The 20,577-nt window shown below is 38.6% G+C and overlaps 1 protein-coding gene across 1 annotated transcript in view; it reads right to left on the bottom strand.

Annotated features, from left to right (window-relative positions):
- LOC106910686 (anionic trypsin) overlaps nt 1-4,287 on the bottom strand; it is a 51,316-nt gene extending 47,029 nt beyond the window's left edge. Inside the window, exons 1-4 of the mRNA XM_088004613.1 lie at nt 4,251-4,287; nt 3,858-4,053; nt 3,611-3,793; nt 3,259-3,320 (exon numbers count right to left, since the gene is read on the bottom strand). Coding sequence (XP_087860739.1) covers nt 3,259-3,320; nt 3,611-3,793; nt 3,858-4,053; nt 4,251-4,287 — 478 coding nt within the window. The remainder of the gene's footprint in view (nt 1-3,258; nt 3,321-3,610; nt 3,794-3,857; nt 4,054-4,250) is intronic.
- Between the last annotated feature and the right edge of the window lie 16,290 nt (nt 4,288-20,577).

Raw genomic sequence — 20,577 nt, 5'->3', positions numbered from 1 at the left:
ATTTAAATGCATATAGTTCAGTTTTATTCAGGTTAAATCACTTCTGTTTTTAACTGGAAATGAACCGTAGAGTTTCCTCTTTTAAAAAAAAGGTAGTTTAATCAAAAGCTAAATATTAGACTCCGGATTCAGCGTCGTTTGTCAGCCACGATGCAGAAAACTGTTTCTTTTACTGTTTGTGCTGTGGGAAAAACATTTGAATGCTCAAGTCTTCATTAAATAAATATGCAAAAATAGAAATAGAAAAGTGAAAAAGGGCACATGTGACAAAAACCTCTATCCCACAGACACCTCATCTCATCTCGCCCTCGGTAGTGAGCTCGTTTGAAAAATCACAGGAAATCGTGTGAATCATCTCCTCCGTAGAAAACTAGAAATGTGAACATGCAGATTATTTCACAACGGATGCTGAACACATTTGATGGTTTCTATGTGTCTCACTTTGTGTAATCCCTTTTTTTTTCTTTTTAAATGAACATTGTTTGTGCTCAGAAATACTGAACCCTAAAGCTGGCTATCACCTTCACCTCCATCAACTTTCGAAATCACCGTTTTACTTAAGAATTTTATTATCTTAACTTCATCGCTGCGGCTCGCTTCCTTGTCGCAGGTTGATATTAAATCTCGTCAGATACTTTCAGGGCCAGAATAGATTCTCTGCATCACTCCTCCTCTTCTTCTTTTTTTTTTGCAGCTTCTCTTCTTTATTGAACCAGACAAGACGCAAGCGTATACATGCTTGTCGTCTTAAAGGCGACACCGGTTGATTCATTAAGACTCGAAGCTTGCAGGTTTCTCTCCGGCGAACGTGATTGACATGACTGCTGTTCTATTCTGCTGAACGCCCCCGATTCCTCTCCTCCCCTCTCACCTGTCACACAAATCTGTTCACCTCGCTGACATCTCACTAGCTCTCTCTCCGGATCAAAGGATTAAAGGTGAAAAAAGTATAAACACCCACTATCTACGTTTTAGATAGTTTATCCTTAGTTCACCAGCAGTCTGAGCCTGTTCCAGCAGAAATATACATATTAAAAAAGAATAATAATAGTAATAAACACCAACAAAACCAAGTGAAACAGTTCTCACCCGTTGATGTAAATTAGTGAGGTTCTTATGCATCCTGTCGGTCGAGACCTCGGACTCTCCTCGTTCAACTTGGAGGTTGACTGAAGACTAACTCAGGTTGGCCAATGCATCCGATCTCCCGTCACCCTCGACCTCTCTAACTCGCCAGATCCTGTTCGTGACGCCAAACTGTTGCTGAGTACATTTAGGATTTAATTAGGAAGTTTACTTTGTAAAGTGCAAGGAATCGTCTCAATAGTTTGATTGTTGTGCTACCGTGGCTACATTATGGTGTAATATTTGTGTTTGAGCTGGGTTTCACAAATGTATCAGAGCAAATAAAAACCAATAATCAGAGATTGATTTTAAACTTGGCCAGTTAAACTGTGCTCCCTTTCACAGACTTCAGTATTTAAACACCACTTGTGATGATGATGTTCTTAGTAGTAGGGGGTCAGGGAGCCTAAATCATGTTTCTGTCTAAGGCCCCATATTACCGTGGGCCGGCCCTGCATAAAGAGCTAAAGCCGCTGGAATCTACCTGGAATCCCCCGGTGGCCCATATGCCAGTCCTGCGATGCTTTTGGGACATTTTTATTTATTTTATTGTGGCATGTTTGGCTTTATTCTGCGGCTCAAATTACTGGAACAGTGTTTTCACTGATGTTTATGTGATATTTTGTGGACTCAACGCTATGAGCTGAATCTTCCTTTATCAGTTGAGGTTCTGCAGTAACTTATACTCACAGCGGCGAACCTCCAGCCCAGATCCCGTCAGCAGCGGCTTTAACCTGCCTGGTAGTAACATTGAGGTGAAGCAGAGCGAACAGTGAGCAGGCGGTACCGGAGCTTTGAGCTGCGTCACAGTGACAGTCGCAGTACCGTTTCTTTATGTCATTGTATCTGGTTCTGACCCACAGTGGTGGGACCGACTCAGGCTGCCTGTAGCGAACTGGGCATTTAGTCCAGCACTGGGGCATTTAGTCCAGCACTGGGGCAGAATGATGAAATTAAAGCCAGGAGTTTTCTCTGCAGCTGAAGCATTTCTGTGTTTTGGGGGCGAGGAGGTATTTTCCCTCTATTGCGAGGACAATTACAAAAAATAAATAGAAAAAGTTTTTCTAACTTCAACATCACAGGCCTATGTTTTTATTCACAAATGTATGTTGGAAAAAAAAAAAAAACATTCTTGCCCATAATCTGATAGTTAGAGGGCACAGATCTGCCCCCCTCCTCTTCACCATGGGCCGAATGTATCAGAGCAAATAATAACCATCAGAGCAACTGTGGGTCTGAACAACATGGAGACAGAGAAACTGAGAGTCCTCATTATGAGTCATTATTAGACCGAGCGATGCCAGACTCATTTATTTAGCTAATTTTTTATATTTTTATATTATTGTTGAGGGGCAGAAGCGGGCCTCTTGACACACAGATAAATTAACAAAAACAAAAAGTCAAAAAGGGAAGTAGGGGCATCAAGGATAAAAGGGGCATATATATGTTTAACATTTTATTGGAGTAACAATCTGATCAGACAGACATTTATTTTCTAGTTATGTTACAGTGCTTTGACACTTTAACTGCAATAGAGGAAAATTTTCTATAATTTCCATGTTAAATATGTGGCAACCAGAAGCTACCATTAATTAGTTTCACCTGTTTTTAATTTTTTCTTAAAACTTCTTTCATTCCAGATTTTGATTTTTGAATTGTTTTTAATTATTGGACTTTTTATTTCCTTTGTATCGTTATTAAAAATGTGATTTTATTTTTAAGTTATTAGGATTTTATTATTTAATTGTTTCATTATTTTTGTGCACAGCTCTTTGGTCTTGTTGGAGTTTAAAGATCTCTAGAACTAAATCAGGAACAATAACTCCAGTATCGGTATATTTATTTGCATTGTAAAACAGAAAAGTCTTCCAATCACTATAGAGAAATACTGAAGAAACAAACTTACATAACATGCATCTCTGTTTGGTGCTGCAGTATGAAATACAAGCCCACTTGTCGGCTTGAAGTAGGAAACATAAACAACCTTCATGTTGATACACTGAAGATGTGGTGGAATAGGAGGACATTTGGTTACTGTAGAAACATGAGAATCATAAATATGTTCTTCACTTGACCTTTTCTGTAGAGACAGAAATAAAGACTTTAACCTCATAACTGCAATATTTCTCTCACATCGCTGATTATTGGGGCCGGTTGTTGTTGATCCCTCTCCTGCCAGCTGAACATCATCGCCTCTAAAACACAATAAGAATAAAATGTAAAAATACAAGATAATGTAGAAAATTAATTGTTTTGAAATAACAGAAAATTAAATGCATGAAGGATTTCATCCACTGACACAGGTGTCTATCTCCAGTCCTCAGTGACTGTGTCCTTTACATGCGTCTCTAGTCCAACACACCTGAGCTAAACGGGTTCTGGTTCTGCTGATGGCCTGATTACCTGACTCAGGTGTGCTGAAGCAGGACTGGAGGAGTGGAGACAGTAAACCTGGAGTCATGTTTTTGATCAGAGAAACAGTTACATTTTAAGAGGATTGTTGCAATTTGGTAGCTGAGCAACTGGGACATTTCTTACTGGTCTCCAAAGCTTCAGCAACATGATGTCATGCTTCAGGCCGCGGTGAGTATAAATCACAGTATTGTGTTGGATCACCTGATGCTGCTGTTTAGCACTCCGTGGATGAACTTTAAATATTGCTATATTAGATTATATTGAACACACAGAAAACCTGATCCTCTGCAGATAAAACTGTCTTCATGTCTCTTCCCTACCATCCTGTTTCTGACTTCCAGCAGTGAGCTGCAGTCAGGATCCACTCAGGGTGGATCAGAGATCCTCCACAGTGGGTCTTTGCTTTACCCTTGGTGCCCACCAGCCAAACATGATAAAGACGCTGCTGGTCATCACAATCATGACCTCCAATGATTCTCTTCTGCAGAGAAACATCTGAATTCACTGAAACACCTGAAGAAGAAATAGGAGGACTTTACTGAGAAATCAGGTCCAAACATGGCTGCTGGAACAGCTAAAGATTTAAAAGCATAACAATTTATATGCAAAGAAGTTTCAGTCTAAAACAGAATCAGAGGGAAGTCTGAGAGTCATAGAGAGCACCAGCCTCCCTGAAACCAGTGGGAGTGTCTCCAGTGTGTCTGACTCACCCAGCACCAGCAGCAGCAGAACCTTCAGCATAGCCATTGCTGGTCCAGCTTTCTGTGAATGTCTGCAGTCCTGCAGCAGCTTTTAAGTTCTGTTCACAGCTTCCTGCTGGACAGGAAGCCACCAATCACAGGACAGACACTGATCTGTCCAATCACAGGACGCTGTCATCTGCATAGAGAGGAACTTTAACAACTCATTGTTCTAAAAAACTTGAAAAAAGTTCTTGTTCCATTAACAGATTATTTCACTTATTACCAAACAATTCCCCCTGTTATAACTTAAATATTCAGGCAATGAAACAAGAACTTTTTCATCAATATTGATGATTTTGCTTGACTTAAAACAAGCAGTTCCTGTATTTTGCTGCAAAGTTCCTTGTAAGTTAGTTTTGGCTTATCTCAAGTGAACTGAGACATTTGCACTAGCAAATAGACTAAAAATAATTGGTATGTTTTATGTTTTTGCAGTGCACAAGCTTGCAGTGAGTTATGCTCAACGGAAAGCTTGATTGTAAACTTGATGACATAAAACTAATTTTCTGAAGAAAGAGCAACTCATCCTTGTTTTCAGGTTTATGTTTTTTTTTTAAAGAAAAAACTGTTTGGTTTCCAATCTACAAGAATTCACATCTGTCTTTGGTCCCGGAAGTAGTTGTGCAACTGTAAACAGAAAGCAATGTCAGAGGAGTCATACATATTGTTTAAACACAGAAACGGACATGGAAATATAATTAGACGCGTGGAATTAGTTTCCCTTTAGATAAAAAAAAAAGTATTTGCTGAATATCATTACTTTTCATTAAAACTTTTTACTAGCCTGACTATGATTCACCTTGTGTTCATGGTGAACAAATGCCATGACTTTTGTAAACTAACTAGTTTTGACTAAACGTCATGTAAAAACCCTTGGTGTTTTTTTGGTGTGTAAACCTTATCTAGGTTCTACAGTGAACCTCACACTGCGCTCACAATGTGCTAAACAGCCTGGGGGACAAAATCAGCCATTTTGTAATTTGAAGTGGACCACTGAGTCACGGTTTCCCATCTTTTTGGCAGGAGGTTGGTTCTGCCAGACATCCAAGGTTGACTGCTTTACACCCACAAGTTACACACACACACACGCACACACACACATTTCCACGTGCATTGAAACCTGTCTGCATATTGATATGCTTGTCAGCAGACATGGAGCAGTTGCCAGTATTAGGTTTTAAAAAGTCACAGTTTCACAACTGCTAAAAATATGTCCTATTCGGTTCTTTTAGTTTCAAAGTTCTTCTCAGGAGACGCCAGAGAAAGTTCCAGATTGACTGGAGAGGCTAAAGCAGCGCAGCGCAGCCCCTTCTGCTACTTCCTGGCTCAAAAGAATTACTGGCTTTTCAAATGAACAAACGTCATACATAGCGTAACATAATCACTATTAGCTGCAACAATCAACACGATATGTTATTTGTGCAGCAGCAGATATAGTATTTTTTTTCTTTTGATTTGAATGAAGTCGATTAAATCATGTTACTTGTTTTATTAACTTTTTTTTGTGAATATCATACAACAAAGTGTTCCATTAACAGTTAATTTTAAATAAAAACCTTTCAAACATAACATTTTGGAGCTTTCAGTCAAAATTAAAATATACATTACCTGGTTCATATTAGAATTTTATATACTCTAGATTTTTCTTCTAATTTATATAAATATTTTTTGTTCAGGCACAATAAATGTACCTGAACAATGCATAATTTAAATCAAAAAAGCGTTAAGAATATTTAATTGCAGGCATACTCACCATGAGACCCTCTTGAATGAGATTAGAGAGGACAGATATTCTTGGCAGGATGTTTTCATCGAGTTTGTTTGATTGGGTAGGTGGAAGATCCTTTCTTTTGTTGCAGTTTGTCAGAAGGTTTTCTTCTTCCACCTTGAAATTGTCTATGATTGACACTTGTTTTTGTTTTGGAAATACACTTGAAGATTGCTGTTCATTTTGTTCGTTCCCAATTTCACGTCTCTGCAGATTTGATACTTTTGTCAACAATTTTTATTTTGCAAAAGAAAAGGAACCGCTTTTGTGCGGTTTCTGTACCGTGAATGTTGGTGTTCGTAAAGATATAAACAGTTGAAATCTGTGCATGCCAGAATACTCCAAGACAAACATCTAATTGCTTATTCTAGTAGCTCAAACACAAAATTTACAGTGCCTATAAAAAGTATTCAACCCCTTTGGTGTTTTATCCTTTTAAATCCTTTTAAAAATCAACTATGATCAACAAAATTTGGCTTTTTGACAAAAGTAATTACAAAAAATTAAACAAAATAAATGTCAAACCTATAATCATGACATTTGAATAAAACTTGTTTACCTAAAATAAGCGATTGCATAAACATTCAGACAACTTTCTTCCACATGCTTTTTTTGGCAAATTCTTCTCGTATTTTGATATGTTTTCTTTCTTATTGCCACTCTTTCACAAAGCTTTGGTGAATAACTAGGGCAACAGTTATTGTCTGCATTTTCTCTCCCATCTCAGCTGTTGAAGCTTGTCACTCCTTCATTTGTAGTCATGGTAACCTGGTGGCCTCTTACATTAGACTCTACTTTGATTGGTCAGTCTGTCTGTAAGGGCGGCCTGATCTAAGCACATCTACACACGTGCCATATCACCTCCTTGATGATGGATTTAATCGAATTCAAGGCTGTGTTCAAGAGCTTTGGAGATTTTCTTGTATTCATCTTTTGTTATTGAGAATATTAGCAGTCAGAGAACATCTTCTGCTCAGGGCGAGGTGGAACTTTATTAGGTGGTCACACTTGAACAAAACTATATTTTGTATCAATGACTTATAAGTATAAGTAAAAATGGTGTCCTATAAATGTCCTTCTATCACTGAACCTTTCAACATCAAGATGTGTACTACAGTGCTTTGGAAAGCGACGCTAGCTGTATTAAGTTTGATCTGAAGTATGAGAGATAAAGGACCTTCCAAAGAAATCCTACCAGGCTCCCAACACCATAAACAGGTTGTTCTCTGTTCAATATCAAGAACATGCACATATATATTTTTTCTCCATTCACAGGAGCTCAGTAAAAGAAAACGTTAGCAAAGCAGAGATTGGTATTTGCGAGAAAGTTAACGATGATCATCTGCTGTGAATCTGCAGCTTATACATTTCCTACGGTCTTTGTCATTCGCCAAATTTCACAGGATCCATGGCTCCCAGCAACTTTGTCAAACATGCGGAAATGGAGGGCTGGAACACTTTCCCGCTCTGAGATTGAGACAGATGAAACAAGCTGCAAACATTCCTGGACCCTTTTTGGGGGCTGATCATCCTCCCTTCAGTAACAACTCTGCTTCCAACTAACTAGATACTTACAGCACACAAAGGAAACTGAATGTTTAATCATCTGGCTTGATTTGGGTGCTTGCAAGAAACAGTTTGTAACTTCAGACAGAAAAACTGCTTGAGCATTTATCTGTAATGCCTCGCTGTGATTCCAGCCGAGTTGTTCCTGGAACACAGAAATGTGTTTTGTGAGTCACAAAGTCTGGACTGGAGAAATCAAACATTTTTTTTTTTTTAGGTATTTGTTTATTCTTGATTATTTTTTATTATTATTATTCCAGAAGAGGCAGAGTCAGTAGTTACAGCCAGAAGGAAACATTTGACTTTTAGCTGCGTCTCAGCATTGCTACTGTGTTGCAGAAGTAAGAAGCAAAATATTTGTTCAGGAAAATTGAAGACCGATTATTACTTTCACATGATTTACATATAAAATGTTACCTGAAAAAGGATGCATCCAGGGAAATCTCTGTTTTGACATGCCGGAGTATGACTGTTTTTTCGTAAGTGCGTGAAGGAAAGACTACTTCATGTCCGTATCAATTTACGTGCGACATGCATGCAAAATTGTATATTTTTTTTACCACCTGAATTTCTGCTTTTTGAGGAAAAACATGTATCAGGTGGTAAAAACTAAATATCAGAAAAAAAAACACAGTCAGACACACACTCAAAAGAAACCCTCCAGCTTTACTCGTCTCCCTCGGAAACGTCTGTACATTTTGTAACTGCACGAGATTGATCGTGTGAATATTGAGTGCTCAGCAAAGGTCTTGATGGACATGGAAAAACGGAAATTTCCGATGATGGAGTACGGTAGATTAAAAATTATGTGGTGGCGGTCTGAATTGAGAGCTCGGCCTTCTTGCTGGATTGCAGAATCTTTAAATAGTGTCTGATATTTAAAACAGACTCATTGCAGGAGCAAGAGCTCCAGTGTAATTCTTTATGATAGAGTACGCTGAGAGAGAAGGCTCTGACAGCACTACTCACCAGACTTGTATTATGCAAGCGTTGCACATTAAAGCCATCCGGTATGCTGATATTAAAATAATAAAAAAAACACCTCCAGTCTTGCTCTTTTTCAGCAAAAACAGCCACTTTGTTTTGATGCCAAACTGAATTTATTGACACTTTCCGAAGCCTGTGTCCCTACATCTAAACACAGAGTTGACAAAAGGATAAAAAAAAAAACAAAAACACAACTTTATGACCCCACTGGGAATTTTCTGTTTCTGCTGTATGAATATCTCAACCTAAACACAACGATGTGCGCATTATGTATGTATGAGCCGCATCAACACCTCTAAAAGGTTTGCAGCCTTTGTTAGAGGAATGGATTTTGGTTTTATAATGATAACATTATAGCTAGAAAAAATTTTATCTTGTTTCTCGAAAGAAAAAAAGAAAAAAGAGAAGTTTTACGCAGAAATGCCTATTTCACTTAACAGTTGTTCAGCAATGTTGAGGAATGTTTATGCCAATACAACTGTAGCCATTGTAATCCCAGTTTAGGAATGGTGATACTTTGTTAGGATTTTGATGTTTTACTGTAGTAAACATTATCGTTGGCATTTTGGATTCAGGTTTTTACAACCAGACATAAAATTAATACTAATTGAATATCATCTAGCCTATCATTTATGTCTAAATCACTTTATTTTCTTGAGCCGCAGTTTTGTACGCCCGTCTTGATGAGTGCTGCTAGAACAAGAGTATACTTTCTTCCATCAGCTTACGTTAGTGATGCCTCTCCCTCCCTCTCCATCCTCCTTCCACATCCTCTATTGTTCACTTTGATTGACAACTAAACGATAAGTGAGATTAATTAGAAGCTCGCCTTAGTTTCCCGATCTTTAGACATTCCCAACCCACAGTCTGAGTGTTCACAGGTGTCTCAAACATCCCTCTTAACTACTTCTAGAGTAATGAGCAAATGATAGCAGTAAAAAAAAAAAAGAAAAAAATCCATAAAGTAAAAATTCAAAAACCTTTCCATTTTAAAAAGTTGCTGTGACAGAATAGAGTGATATTAGTGGGGAAGTAAAATGTGTTTTGACAACTCTGACCACTGTTTTTCCTGTTGATCAGACAAAAATAAACAAAATTTACAAAATTGTTCTGCAGAATCAATCAAGTCTTGATTATCTTTAATTGTGTAAAAAATGAAATAAAATAAAATTACACATATACTGCATATATATATATATATATCACTAAATATGCAAATGAGAGATTCGTTTTCTTTCTTTTCATCCAGTCGTTGAAGTGCCACTCTTGCTCGACTATTCTTCAAATGTAAGAATTGCGGGAAGTTACATGCATTTTTACAAAATAGAGGAAACAATTTCAGTCTTTCCTGAACCTTTGGATTGAGTGCACTCATGTGACAGCTGGGCCAATACTTGAATGCAGACAGAGATGTTTGGTTACTCTAATGTTTTGGAAACTACTCGTCCATATTTGGATGCAAAAATAATTAACAACATTTTTGACGTTTTGACTTTAAACTGGTTCAGTTCACCAAAAAACTGTCATGAGCTTGTAATGAGGGTAATGAGGTCTGACTCTGTTTTAATGATCCTGAAACAACAAGGGGGTTATTCATAAAGTAGTTACAATATCTTCTGTTTGTTCCGTTGTTTCATTGTTATTTGTTTTATCTCACAAAGCCCACTGAACTAAATTTATGCAGATAGAAAACAACCAAAAGGTCCAAGAGATGCTTGCATTTTGCTTTTGCCTCAACCAGAAACACAGGTGTTAGTTTATGTTTCTTTTTTTCAATACAAGAGGACATTAGGAAGAACATCTGACAAGAGGGACCATGTCATAATCATGTTCTAAATTAGTAAAAGGAGGCGCTACTCACTAAAAAAAACATGGAAAAATGTGTCCTAAGCTTCTGAGCCACATGTACGGAAGCTCTCGGGAGACAATTAGGTTTTAAAACGTCTATTTACAGACTAGAATATGAATGAATTCTGGGACAGATGCCGCAGACTGGAACGCTGCAAGGAAACAAGAAACTATAGTGTGAGGTTTTGAATGATGGATGGAGGAGAGATAAGGGGAGGCCTTGCTGGTTGGAGTGCAATGGAGGACGCAAAGGAAGAAACGAGTGGAATGTGAGGTTGTTGGCTTTGTGTGTGGTGGTTGATCCAATGAAAGCCAGGCTTGGCAGGCCAATGAGAACTCCAGGGATGGGGAACGTGAAGAACCAAGGGGTCTTGGCCAGGGAAGGTGGAGCGTGTTGGACTTAGGAATGCATTGGGATGATGAAACTCAGAGGAGCGCAGACAAGATCCAGAGAACTACCACAGCCTTGAACGATGAGGAAATCCTGGGGAGCTGAGACGGAACGAGCAGCTCAGAGGTAACCTTTAACGAGGAGCACAACAAGTCGAATAGTGAAGGCTGGGAAACATCTCAAAGAACCTATAGGAGCACCGAGGGGTTGGGTTACCGGGGCGGATAACAGAGAGTGACTGACAACCAACTCAATTTATCCTCCTGCTGGTTGACTTAGCCTTCACAGGTGGATCTGCATCAGGATTCCCATGGTGTACTGGAATCCTAAGGGGAAACCAAAGAGAAACCAACCACACAAAAACAACAACCCTCATTCCTGACAGTAGTTTATATCAGTCAGAGAATAACATAAATGTCAAGTTTTAGACTTCAGAATATGGGAAATGTTATCGTGCGGCGCTACTGTCAGAGTAGGTGACAGTAGCACCGAGTGGTGAGGAGGGAATGAGGAGACTTATGGTGGTTCACTCCAAATGTGTTTTGAGCGTCAGGCGCATCTGGTTTACATTCAAAGTCTATGTGGAGCGCTGGACACGTTGGACGCACTCGATGCGTCCAACACTCCAAACGGTCAATGACATGCTGGTAACTCCATTTAACAAAAGTTGTGCAATAAAGAGATAATTTGAGTTTTGTTTAGTAACCTTGGAAATATGCTAATTCTGTATTTGCATTTGTAATTTTTCTTTTATTTAATTATGTTAATTATTGAGTAGAGCCAGTTCAGGAACAGATCTGGTTTTACATCCAGGTTCAGATTTGGAATTATTCTTAGAGTTCCACAAAATGTGCAAAGCTTTGTAAATTTGTCTCAGGAGCATTTTACCAATCACCCTGAGCCATTAGGAATTATTTTTTAAAAGAGCCTGTGGCACCAAATGATGAAAGACTCATTCATTTTACCACTGTTGATGCCTGTAATATATTTGGGGTTTTATGAATCATCCTTTAAATAAGCTTGTTCAAAGTTTTCTTGGAGAAAGTTACATATGTAAAGGGATACAATGTGTGTGTAATATGCTTGAGAACACATTAGATTTTTTTTTATTCTCACAGTATTGGAACTGCATGAAATCAGCAGCCTTTGTTGTCCAGACTGAAACTCATCAGCTACTATGGGAAAGTTTCTGATCAAACATGCATCCTTGATTTATAACAAAACACAATGCTGCACAAATTGTGTTCCTCAGAAACCAGGAAGAGGTGATGTTTGTGCCTGTACTGCAGCCCGTGTTTTGGGGTTTCTCCTGCGCGTCTGTGGCTGCTGGAGCCTGCAGTAGCAGAACATGAAGGTAGAGTCAACAGTTCCGCTTTGGCTGTCGCTCTGAAAGAAGAACAGGCTTCTTAGCCTCAGGTAAGGAAGCATGGTGGCTCATTTACATATCCTTAACATCCTTATCTGCATGCGCAGATATCTGTGAAAGGCTTAGAGTGACTGTGCCGTAATCTTTGTCTGGCAAAGATTGACAAATCAGGTGCAGTATTTTCTGTTCCAAACAAAGCGGCGCTAGGTGTTTTGTCATACTATTGACCTATAGCTTTCTGTCAACATGTGACACTAATAGACTTCTAGCATGATGGATAACGGAGTGAAATGCCTGCCAGCTGGCTAAAGATGTAATCCTTTTTTCTTGTTCCTGAATTTTTAGAGGTATGAATCTAAAGAGACAACCAGCTCACAGTGGTGCCTTTGACACGGTGATTGGTTTGGAAGTTTCAAACATTTTTAAGCGGCCTCCGACTGACTGCTTGTTTTGAAGATGAGATGTGTGGTGCAGTTATAAGTGATTTCTCACGGATTTACAATGCATTCTGATGTATTAGAAAATGAATGCTGTTTACTATGTATTGCTCTCTGGGAACCATATTTCCATATCCTCCACTGTCGTGCATTTTGAATGAATTTGTTCCACCTGAGTTCTCATTTACCTGACAGCAACGTTATTCTCCTTCAGGAGTCTTTAACGTAGCCTTTTCCTCTCAACAGGTCTTGGAAAGTTGACAGTTTTCGACGCGTGTGAGATTCAGAGCAGCGGCTTTGGAAGGGTAAGAGTTAAAATAAGAAGGTCGATCTCGTTTTTTCAGTGGGGGCAGTGAATCCTTATAGTTATCTTGGAGTGCAACAGACATTTTGAGAAAAAGATTTAACACATGCCAATTCATCCAGATTAGCATATTTGAATCTGCATCAAAATAATGGCAAGTTGGATTGAAAAATGTCTATGTAAGCTGTATTTTACGAGATAAACGTAGCAAATGTTGCATTTTAAATGAAGGACTAACCGTCATTAAATATGCATTTCAACACATCCTGATATATGTTGATCCATCTCTGTTTCGAATCCTATATAACTCATTACCAATATCTCATACAAAAAGTAACCAGGAATAAATACAAAATATGTAAAAATATGTCTGCCTCTAACATACAAACAGCTTTCTTATCTTCCCCTCCCAAGACGAAAGGTTTTGACAGTAAAACCTCCAAATGAATTGCAGAAAGGAATATTTTAGAAACCTAACAGACCGGCATTCTCCGCAGATTTAGAAACTCCCAAAGTTGAGCCCAGGTGGCAGTAATTTGCCAAAGTTCATGAGGGAAAAAATCTAACGTGGCAATTTCTGCCCTAATTCTGATCCGGATTATTACTCTAATGTGCACACCAACACTTTATCATTGGCAAGCTACGCAGTGGAGGTGTAAAAACAAAGAACCAATAAATGGCATCTGTTGACAGTCTGAATTTCCACCACTTACCAACTATGCATATTTGTATACGCATGTGGGCTTAAGTGCACTAAAGTAGCCATCCTAATATAACACTAAGGACACCATCTGTCACAACCCTCTAACGCCGCACATCTATATACAGCTGGTTTTCTCCCAAGTACATGTCATTTGACCCAAAACAGTCTCTACAAGCTGACAAAGTTGGAAATGAAATCAAATACTTACATCAAATCTGTTGTTCTTACAGAAAAAAAAGGAAAATATACATATATGTCACAGCTGCTAATTAACATTCTTAAACAGGGGATAGCATTTTTAGCAGTGGTTATTGATTTAATTTAACAAAGCAGTCTGTGGGTGTCAGCTGGCATTTTGCAGTGACAGATGACACATACAAGCAAAAAAAAAAAGCAACACATTTCTTTTACTTGAGAAACATAATGATTGCAGTCATCTTAATGGGCTTTCTGCTGACTCCGTTAGCGCTGTCTGTTGTAGCTAAGCTGTGTTAGGTCTTCATCCCTTATCTTTGAGGGAGTTTTGCTTTATTTGGGGCTTAATAAAGCAAATATGAATCCTGTTCACATTTTGCTATGAATATCAAAAGATTTCCTGGTCTATTTATTTGGCTTGTGTTTTGACAATTTATTTAGGAGGCTCATTTATTAATTACTGTTCAAAAGAACGCTTCAAGTAGACAGACTCGTGTTTCACTGGCTGGCATCTCGTTCACAGCTTTCCTGATTTGGATGCCTGGTGTTTATTCAAGGTCATTCAATAGGTTGCTATAAATTGTTTAGAAATGTTTTCTTTTACATGAAGGAATATGCTGATGGAACTGAGTGATGAGCCTTAATTTGGGTTAAGTTGAATTCATTAAAATCAAATCAAATTTTAGTTGTATAGCACCTTTCAGTAACAAGGCATTTCAAAGCCACTAGAGCCAATAAATCCCTTAAGGTAAAAAAAAAAGAGTTGTGGTTATTATTGCTACAACTAAGAGGAATCAGAAGTTGAATTTCCATTTTTTACTTGGCAAACCAATTTTTTGGTGTGGTGATTAAAGTGAAATATCACAAAAATACAAAGTCATAGAAGACACAGTCAACAACATTATATTATAAGTTCAGTTCTTCTTTTTGTTGCATGGTTTAAAGCCACAGTGGCACATTACAACTTACTAAGTATATATAAACATACAAAAACAAAACATACATGTTTTGTTATGAAAAACCTCCTTTAATTTCTAACTTGATAGCGCAGTGATTATTACTTAGAATATTACGACTTTAACTTCATTTTGATATGAACAATTCCTAAAAACCAACTTCTTTGAAACCTATGAATCACAGATTCTGTTGCAGCAGACAAATTGTCAAGGTTGACAAATTGTCTGACAATTATACCATAACAATTTTTCAAGTATTGACTCGAGGTGCACAGGTTCAAGTCCTGGCATTAATGAACTTTGCTGCATGTCTTCCCCTTCTGTCATTACCCACTCTTCTGTCTGACCACTCTCAAATCAAGCCAATAAAACCCTTATGGTGAAAAAAATAGGTTGTGGTTACAATTGCAACAACTAAGAAGAATCAGAAGTTTAATTTTCCAGTGAAATATTTAGGTCATATTCTTAGGATTGTTCTTTTAGGAGATGATGATGTTGATGTGAAGCAACAGTGTTGCAAGTTATTAATGCAAGCCAATATATTGGTACGTAAATTTATTGTGTGCAGAGATGATGTTGATGTGTCTTTTTTTTATTTTTTACTTTTTTTATTTGTTGCACTGTTTTTTTGTATGGCTGACCTGTGATGTAGCTACATAAAGCTATGATAAAGAAACTGCAAGTAGCTTATCAGAAATCCTCCTCAGACTTCCAAGATGGAGATCTGCAAGTCAAATGTTTGTCATGACCAGTTAATGTTTCATGCCTTACTGAAGAACTTCATGTATAAATGTATCTGGCTATTGAATGCGTCAAACGACTTAATAATTGTGTCTCTATATGTAACACAAGAAACACCTTGATCTTTTTTAAGCATTGAAATGACTGTTTGCAATGGGATGGTTGTGTTTGTCTTTTTTACTCAACCATTTGTTTTATATTTCTTATTTTCAAATGACATGGTCTACTTTTTGTCTAGGAAACGAAGGCGCATCATTATTCTAGAACTGCTGTTCTAAGGCTATTTTACGTCTTCTGTCGAAATACCCTCCAGAGAAGTAATTAGCAAGAGACCCACACCAGCATGCAATTATCTCATCAATTACGTTCCTAAAAGCAAGAGAGAACTTCATTAGAAAAGTGTCTATATGCATCAAACCCCAAGCTGTCAAAGCCGCGAGAGGTGAGCAGAGGTCTGGACCACCTTAGTGTCTTTTACGCCTTAATGTAATCCCCCTCCTAGATTAATGCTGCAACCTCTCCGGCTTAAGAAAAGTTCAATGAATTCCCACTACAAGTCGCTCACTGAGTCTAAACTGCTTCTTTTTTTTTTTGTTCTTGTTGAATCTCATGGGCGCCAAGTTGTCTCTATCTCTTTCTTCACTCTAATGTGCAGGATCAGATAAATGGGCCAAACACATCAGAAGTAATTAGCTCATGGATTGTTTGCAAAATTGCCTGCGGGGCATACATACATCATAACATAGTTCTATGTAGTCAATTTATGTGCGCAACCCTGCAAAGTAAAATGACAACAAAATCATTATTTGTTCACTCTGGAGTCTGTTTGCTCAGAATATCTACACACGAAGAACTTGCACAAATGATTGCATACTTATTGATCTGCTCCTTGGACCTCTTTTGACTTTTAATCAGCATATTCTTTTTTTTTTTTTCTCCAAATCCTTAGCTGATACACTACACTTATTCTGTCATTGGAATTGAATAAATCTACACTTTACTCTTTTGGCAATAAAAAAAAAAAATCCATACATCTCTAAATGTTTGTGATCAGTAGAAGACCAACGACGCCATAAAGTACGGAGAGGTTTCGCTTGGATTTCATTATATTTATATAGACCCTAATTCAAGACAAAAGCCCTTTCAGGGCAGTTTGCTCAGAGTGAAGCCCAACAAATCCCCTTTGAGCGAGCACTTGGCAGGAGCGGTGAGGAAAAGAAATCCCTTTTTAGGAGCAAGAAACCTTTGGCAGTAGCAGCCTCAGGAAAAGCAGCCATCTGCCTCGACCAGTTGGGGTGTGGGGACAGCAAGAAACAAACCATACAGAGAGAGACAACAAACAATAAACACTGGGCAGTTTGTTTAGGCCAGAAATATTCATCTCTGGAGGCAAAGATGCTTTCTGGAAGGTACAAAAAGAGGAAGAAAATAATAAATAACAGCAGGATGATAGATGGTAAAGACATGCAATGGTGATGTACAAAATGTCTATATAGGGCAGGTTTTCAATTATTACACAATGACAAACTATTCTATATGAAAAGGAAAGTTATATATAGAGAGTCTAAATCCCCAAAGTAAGAGATTATTTCACAGGAGGAACTCTATGAAAGCTGAAAGCTTTTGATGTCAGCATTGTCAAATGAAGCATCGACAACCAACAGGACAGGCATAGAAACATATTTAATGTCTGACTCTGTACAGTTTGATACAAAATTTATGGCATAACTTTGGGTGCCTTCACACAAGCCCTGTTTAGTCCACTTTAGTCAAATTCTAGTTTATTTGCCTAGAAAGTCCAGTTCGTTTGGGAAGGTGTGAATGCTCAATCAAATTCTGATGCGGACCAAAGAAGCGAACCCTCGTCCGCCTAAAACCCCGGGTCTCAATTTGGTTGAAGTGAACTCTGGTGCGGATTGAATGCATATGTGATTATGAAGCAGACCGGAGATCGCTCCAAAAGCAAGAAGTGGACAACAGCACACGGCATTCTGGGAAAATACAACCAAAACAAACACGTGTCTATAGCTAGCAGTAGTAATTTCTTGTGGTCTTTCGCCAAAGTTGAGAGAAATCCTACAGCTGATGCTTCTCCATTTTGGTTTACATTTTGTGCAGGAGGAAGTTGCGCAGGACATTAATTTTCATATAAATACTTTTCTCTTACGAATTAATAAACAGGAAGTTTTAAACTTTGATAACTTATGTGGGCTACCACTGTGATTACCACTCACTCCCATGTTGTCCTAATGCCACTGAAAGCTGATTGTGGACAAATCAGTAGCAAATAAACTTTATCTTTCACCGCACAGTGATGGCAACATGCAGGCTCAGGTTGCTGGTTTTATACACTGCTGGTAATGGAACTGATTGGAAAACTTGAATTATATTATTTTTAATAATATATTTTATGTTGAATATCATATGGATGTACAAAGTTTCCACCAACCACTTCAAAGTTTCTTTGAAAAAAAACAAATCTTTTCAGCCGCTGTTCTCTGTCATGTCTTCTGTCACAAAAGACAAAGCGAAGCTAATATCCCTTTTTAATAGGAACACACCAGCAAACCCGACTACAATGTAGACAGACCTTTTGCTGGCCCATCAAAGTGCAACACATTTTTCATTTTTAGCAGAGGGGGAGAATCAAAGAACCCACCCTTCGAACTCACAGCCAGTTACACAATATCTTCTGCTGCCTCCACTTTTCTTCCCGTGTGCTTTCATCCGGCCCTCTTGGAGAGGGGACAGCGGATTCTCTTTCTTCTGCTCCTAGGCCTTTCTGTTTGATCTCAGTAATTCGGCTAATGAAGCTGGGCCTCTGGCAGGCAGCTGGCACGCACACTAAAGGCAGCAGCCCTGAGATGTGGCTCCCAGATCTCAGTCGACCTCTTCGCGCCACCCCGTCTGACTCAGCAGCGTTCTCTCCTAGAGGAACCCAAATGCCACACGAGCGATGTGAAGGAATCGCCCTTAATTACACACTGCTGCCAAACCATCACAATCCAGAAGTAATTGAATCTGGGTCGACCTGATCCTAGCAGTACCAGTGAACCAAATATCTTTTTTTTTTTTTTTTTTACTTTTAATATGTGTATATATATCGAACTTATATTGACTCCTCTCACGCCAAGATCGTGTGGTTTGTTTCATGTTGAAATTTTAGTCGCCTTTTCTTGGCAGTTTTGTAATCCTCGTCCATTTACTTCAACATATGAACATGCCAGCATCAACCTGCTCTTTCATTTTTTGAAAGTTATTCTTATCATGAAATTTGAACTGTGCCAGACCAAACTTTCTCTTGGGACCTGGGAAGAGCTGAGAACCTTCCGAGTCGGCAGTCTTCAAGGCAACTGCAAACCTCTCAGAAATGCTAATGTGTGATTTCTTCTAGATTAGTGGGACCCATGCGGAGCTATAGATGCCGAAACACTACAGCGTAGCCGGTGGCTGTCCTGCTTTTGTTTCCTGAACATCTTGCTAAACGGAAACGTGATGCGGGATGCCGGCTTTCAAAAAAGGAAGGCACCTGCTGATTTTACAGAAGATTTTTAATTAAAGCTTGCTTTTCCATCTATTGTTTTTATGCCAGAATTTCTGCACCAACTCCTCAGAAAACAACAAGAAAGCTTGAAGCTGCAGTATGAAACGTTTGCAAACATATTTCTTGAAACTGTCACTAAATGTTGAAAAGTGTATTATTTTTATAAAAGTAACAGCGTCCCCCCCCCCCAAAGAAAAATAACTTCAACAATTTAACCAACAACAATAAAAATTACCACCTATTCAGCGAAAGGTGGTGGCTGCCGGCTCGTTGTTGGTTTTATTAATGCCAGATCTATTTCCTGTGGCATGGAATATGACCTGAGGTATGCTCGCTGTGTGTGAAAGCTTCCAGTCTCTCTAGAGTGAAATATAGAAGACATGCTCTGCTCTGTGCACTGACTGAATGCCATGTCCTGCAGCCAGGCACAGATGGCATGAAAGAAAGCCTGAGCTCTATAGAGCAACCCAACTGTAGGGCCCTGACAGAAAGACTGTGGTAGAACAAACTCGATGTTTCCCATCAGCAGAATCCAGCTCTGCTACCAGGCAGCTACGCTTTCTAAATTTCTTTCTAGGCTTCGTTTTTTGTTTTTTGTTTTTTATTTCTCTTTTAAACGAACTTTACCACCTGAATGCTGTAAATACGCTGCGACATGGAAACACTCTGAGGTGGAGCAAAGCAGCGAGTAAGATCGTTTTCATTTGTGAGCAGAGATTTGACAAAGATTAGTGCGATAACTGAGCGTTACGATAAGGTCAGTGGGTCAGTTGTAAGCACTGTTGCCTTGAACCAAGAAGGTCCCGCAGTAAAATCTCGACTAGGGTTTTAGTTTGCATGTTTTTCCAGAGGTTCCTTTCAGCCAAAAACCAAGACTGCTGGGTTAATTGCCTACTCTAAATTGCCCCTAAGTATACGTGTGTGCATTGTTACTTGTTCTGTGTGTCACTGTGTTGCTGTGTGACGGATTAGCGACTAATTCAGAGTCATCTCTCGCAGAATCATCTCCAGAGACAGGCGCCATCACCCATAACGCTGCACAAATACAGTGAGCGGGAATAGATTTATCTTTGACTAACTAGAGTACTATGAAATTGAAAATGGACTCAGGAGCGTTTTACAAAAATAACTGATATACATAGTAAGTGTCAAAAGTCTTAAAAACCACTTCATCATATTGCCTATTTGAAAAGAATAGTTGAATATGTTAAACCTCCTGTAGCTGTGAGATTGCAACGCCTTTGCGCTTCAGCAATAGCGCAAAGACAAGGTGGGGAAAAAGGTATTACATATTTAAACCAGCAGAGGAGTCCTTATAGAGTTAAAGCTACACTTATGTTTGCATTGATGTTATTATTCTTAAACTTCTTTTTATATATAATGGATCTACTTTAGCACTGGCACAAAATCAAAATTCTTTTTCCTATTTTTCTCTGTTTCCACCCAAAACAATTTCTGCACCAACTCCGACTGATGACAGTCAAAATT

The sequence above is a fragment of the Poecilia mexicana genome, unplaced genomic scaffold, assembly GCF_051168715.1.
Source record: "Poecilia mexicana isolate PSO_F unplaced genomic scaffold, ASM5116871v1 scaffold_3, whole genome shotgun sequence".
NCBI classification, from domain to species: Eukaryota; Metazoa; Chordata; class Actinopteri; order Cyprinodontiformes; family Poeciliidae; genus Poecilia; species Poecilia mexicana.
This window is presented reverse-complemented; position numbering and strand designations above follow the sequence as displayed.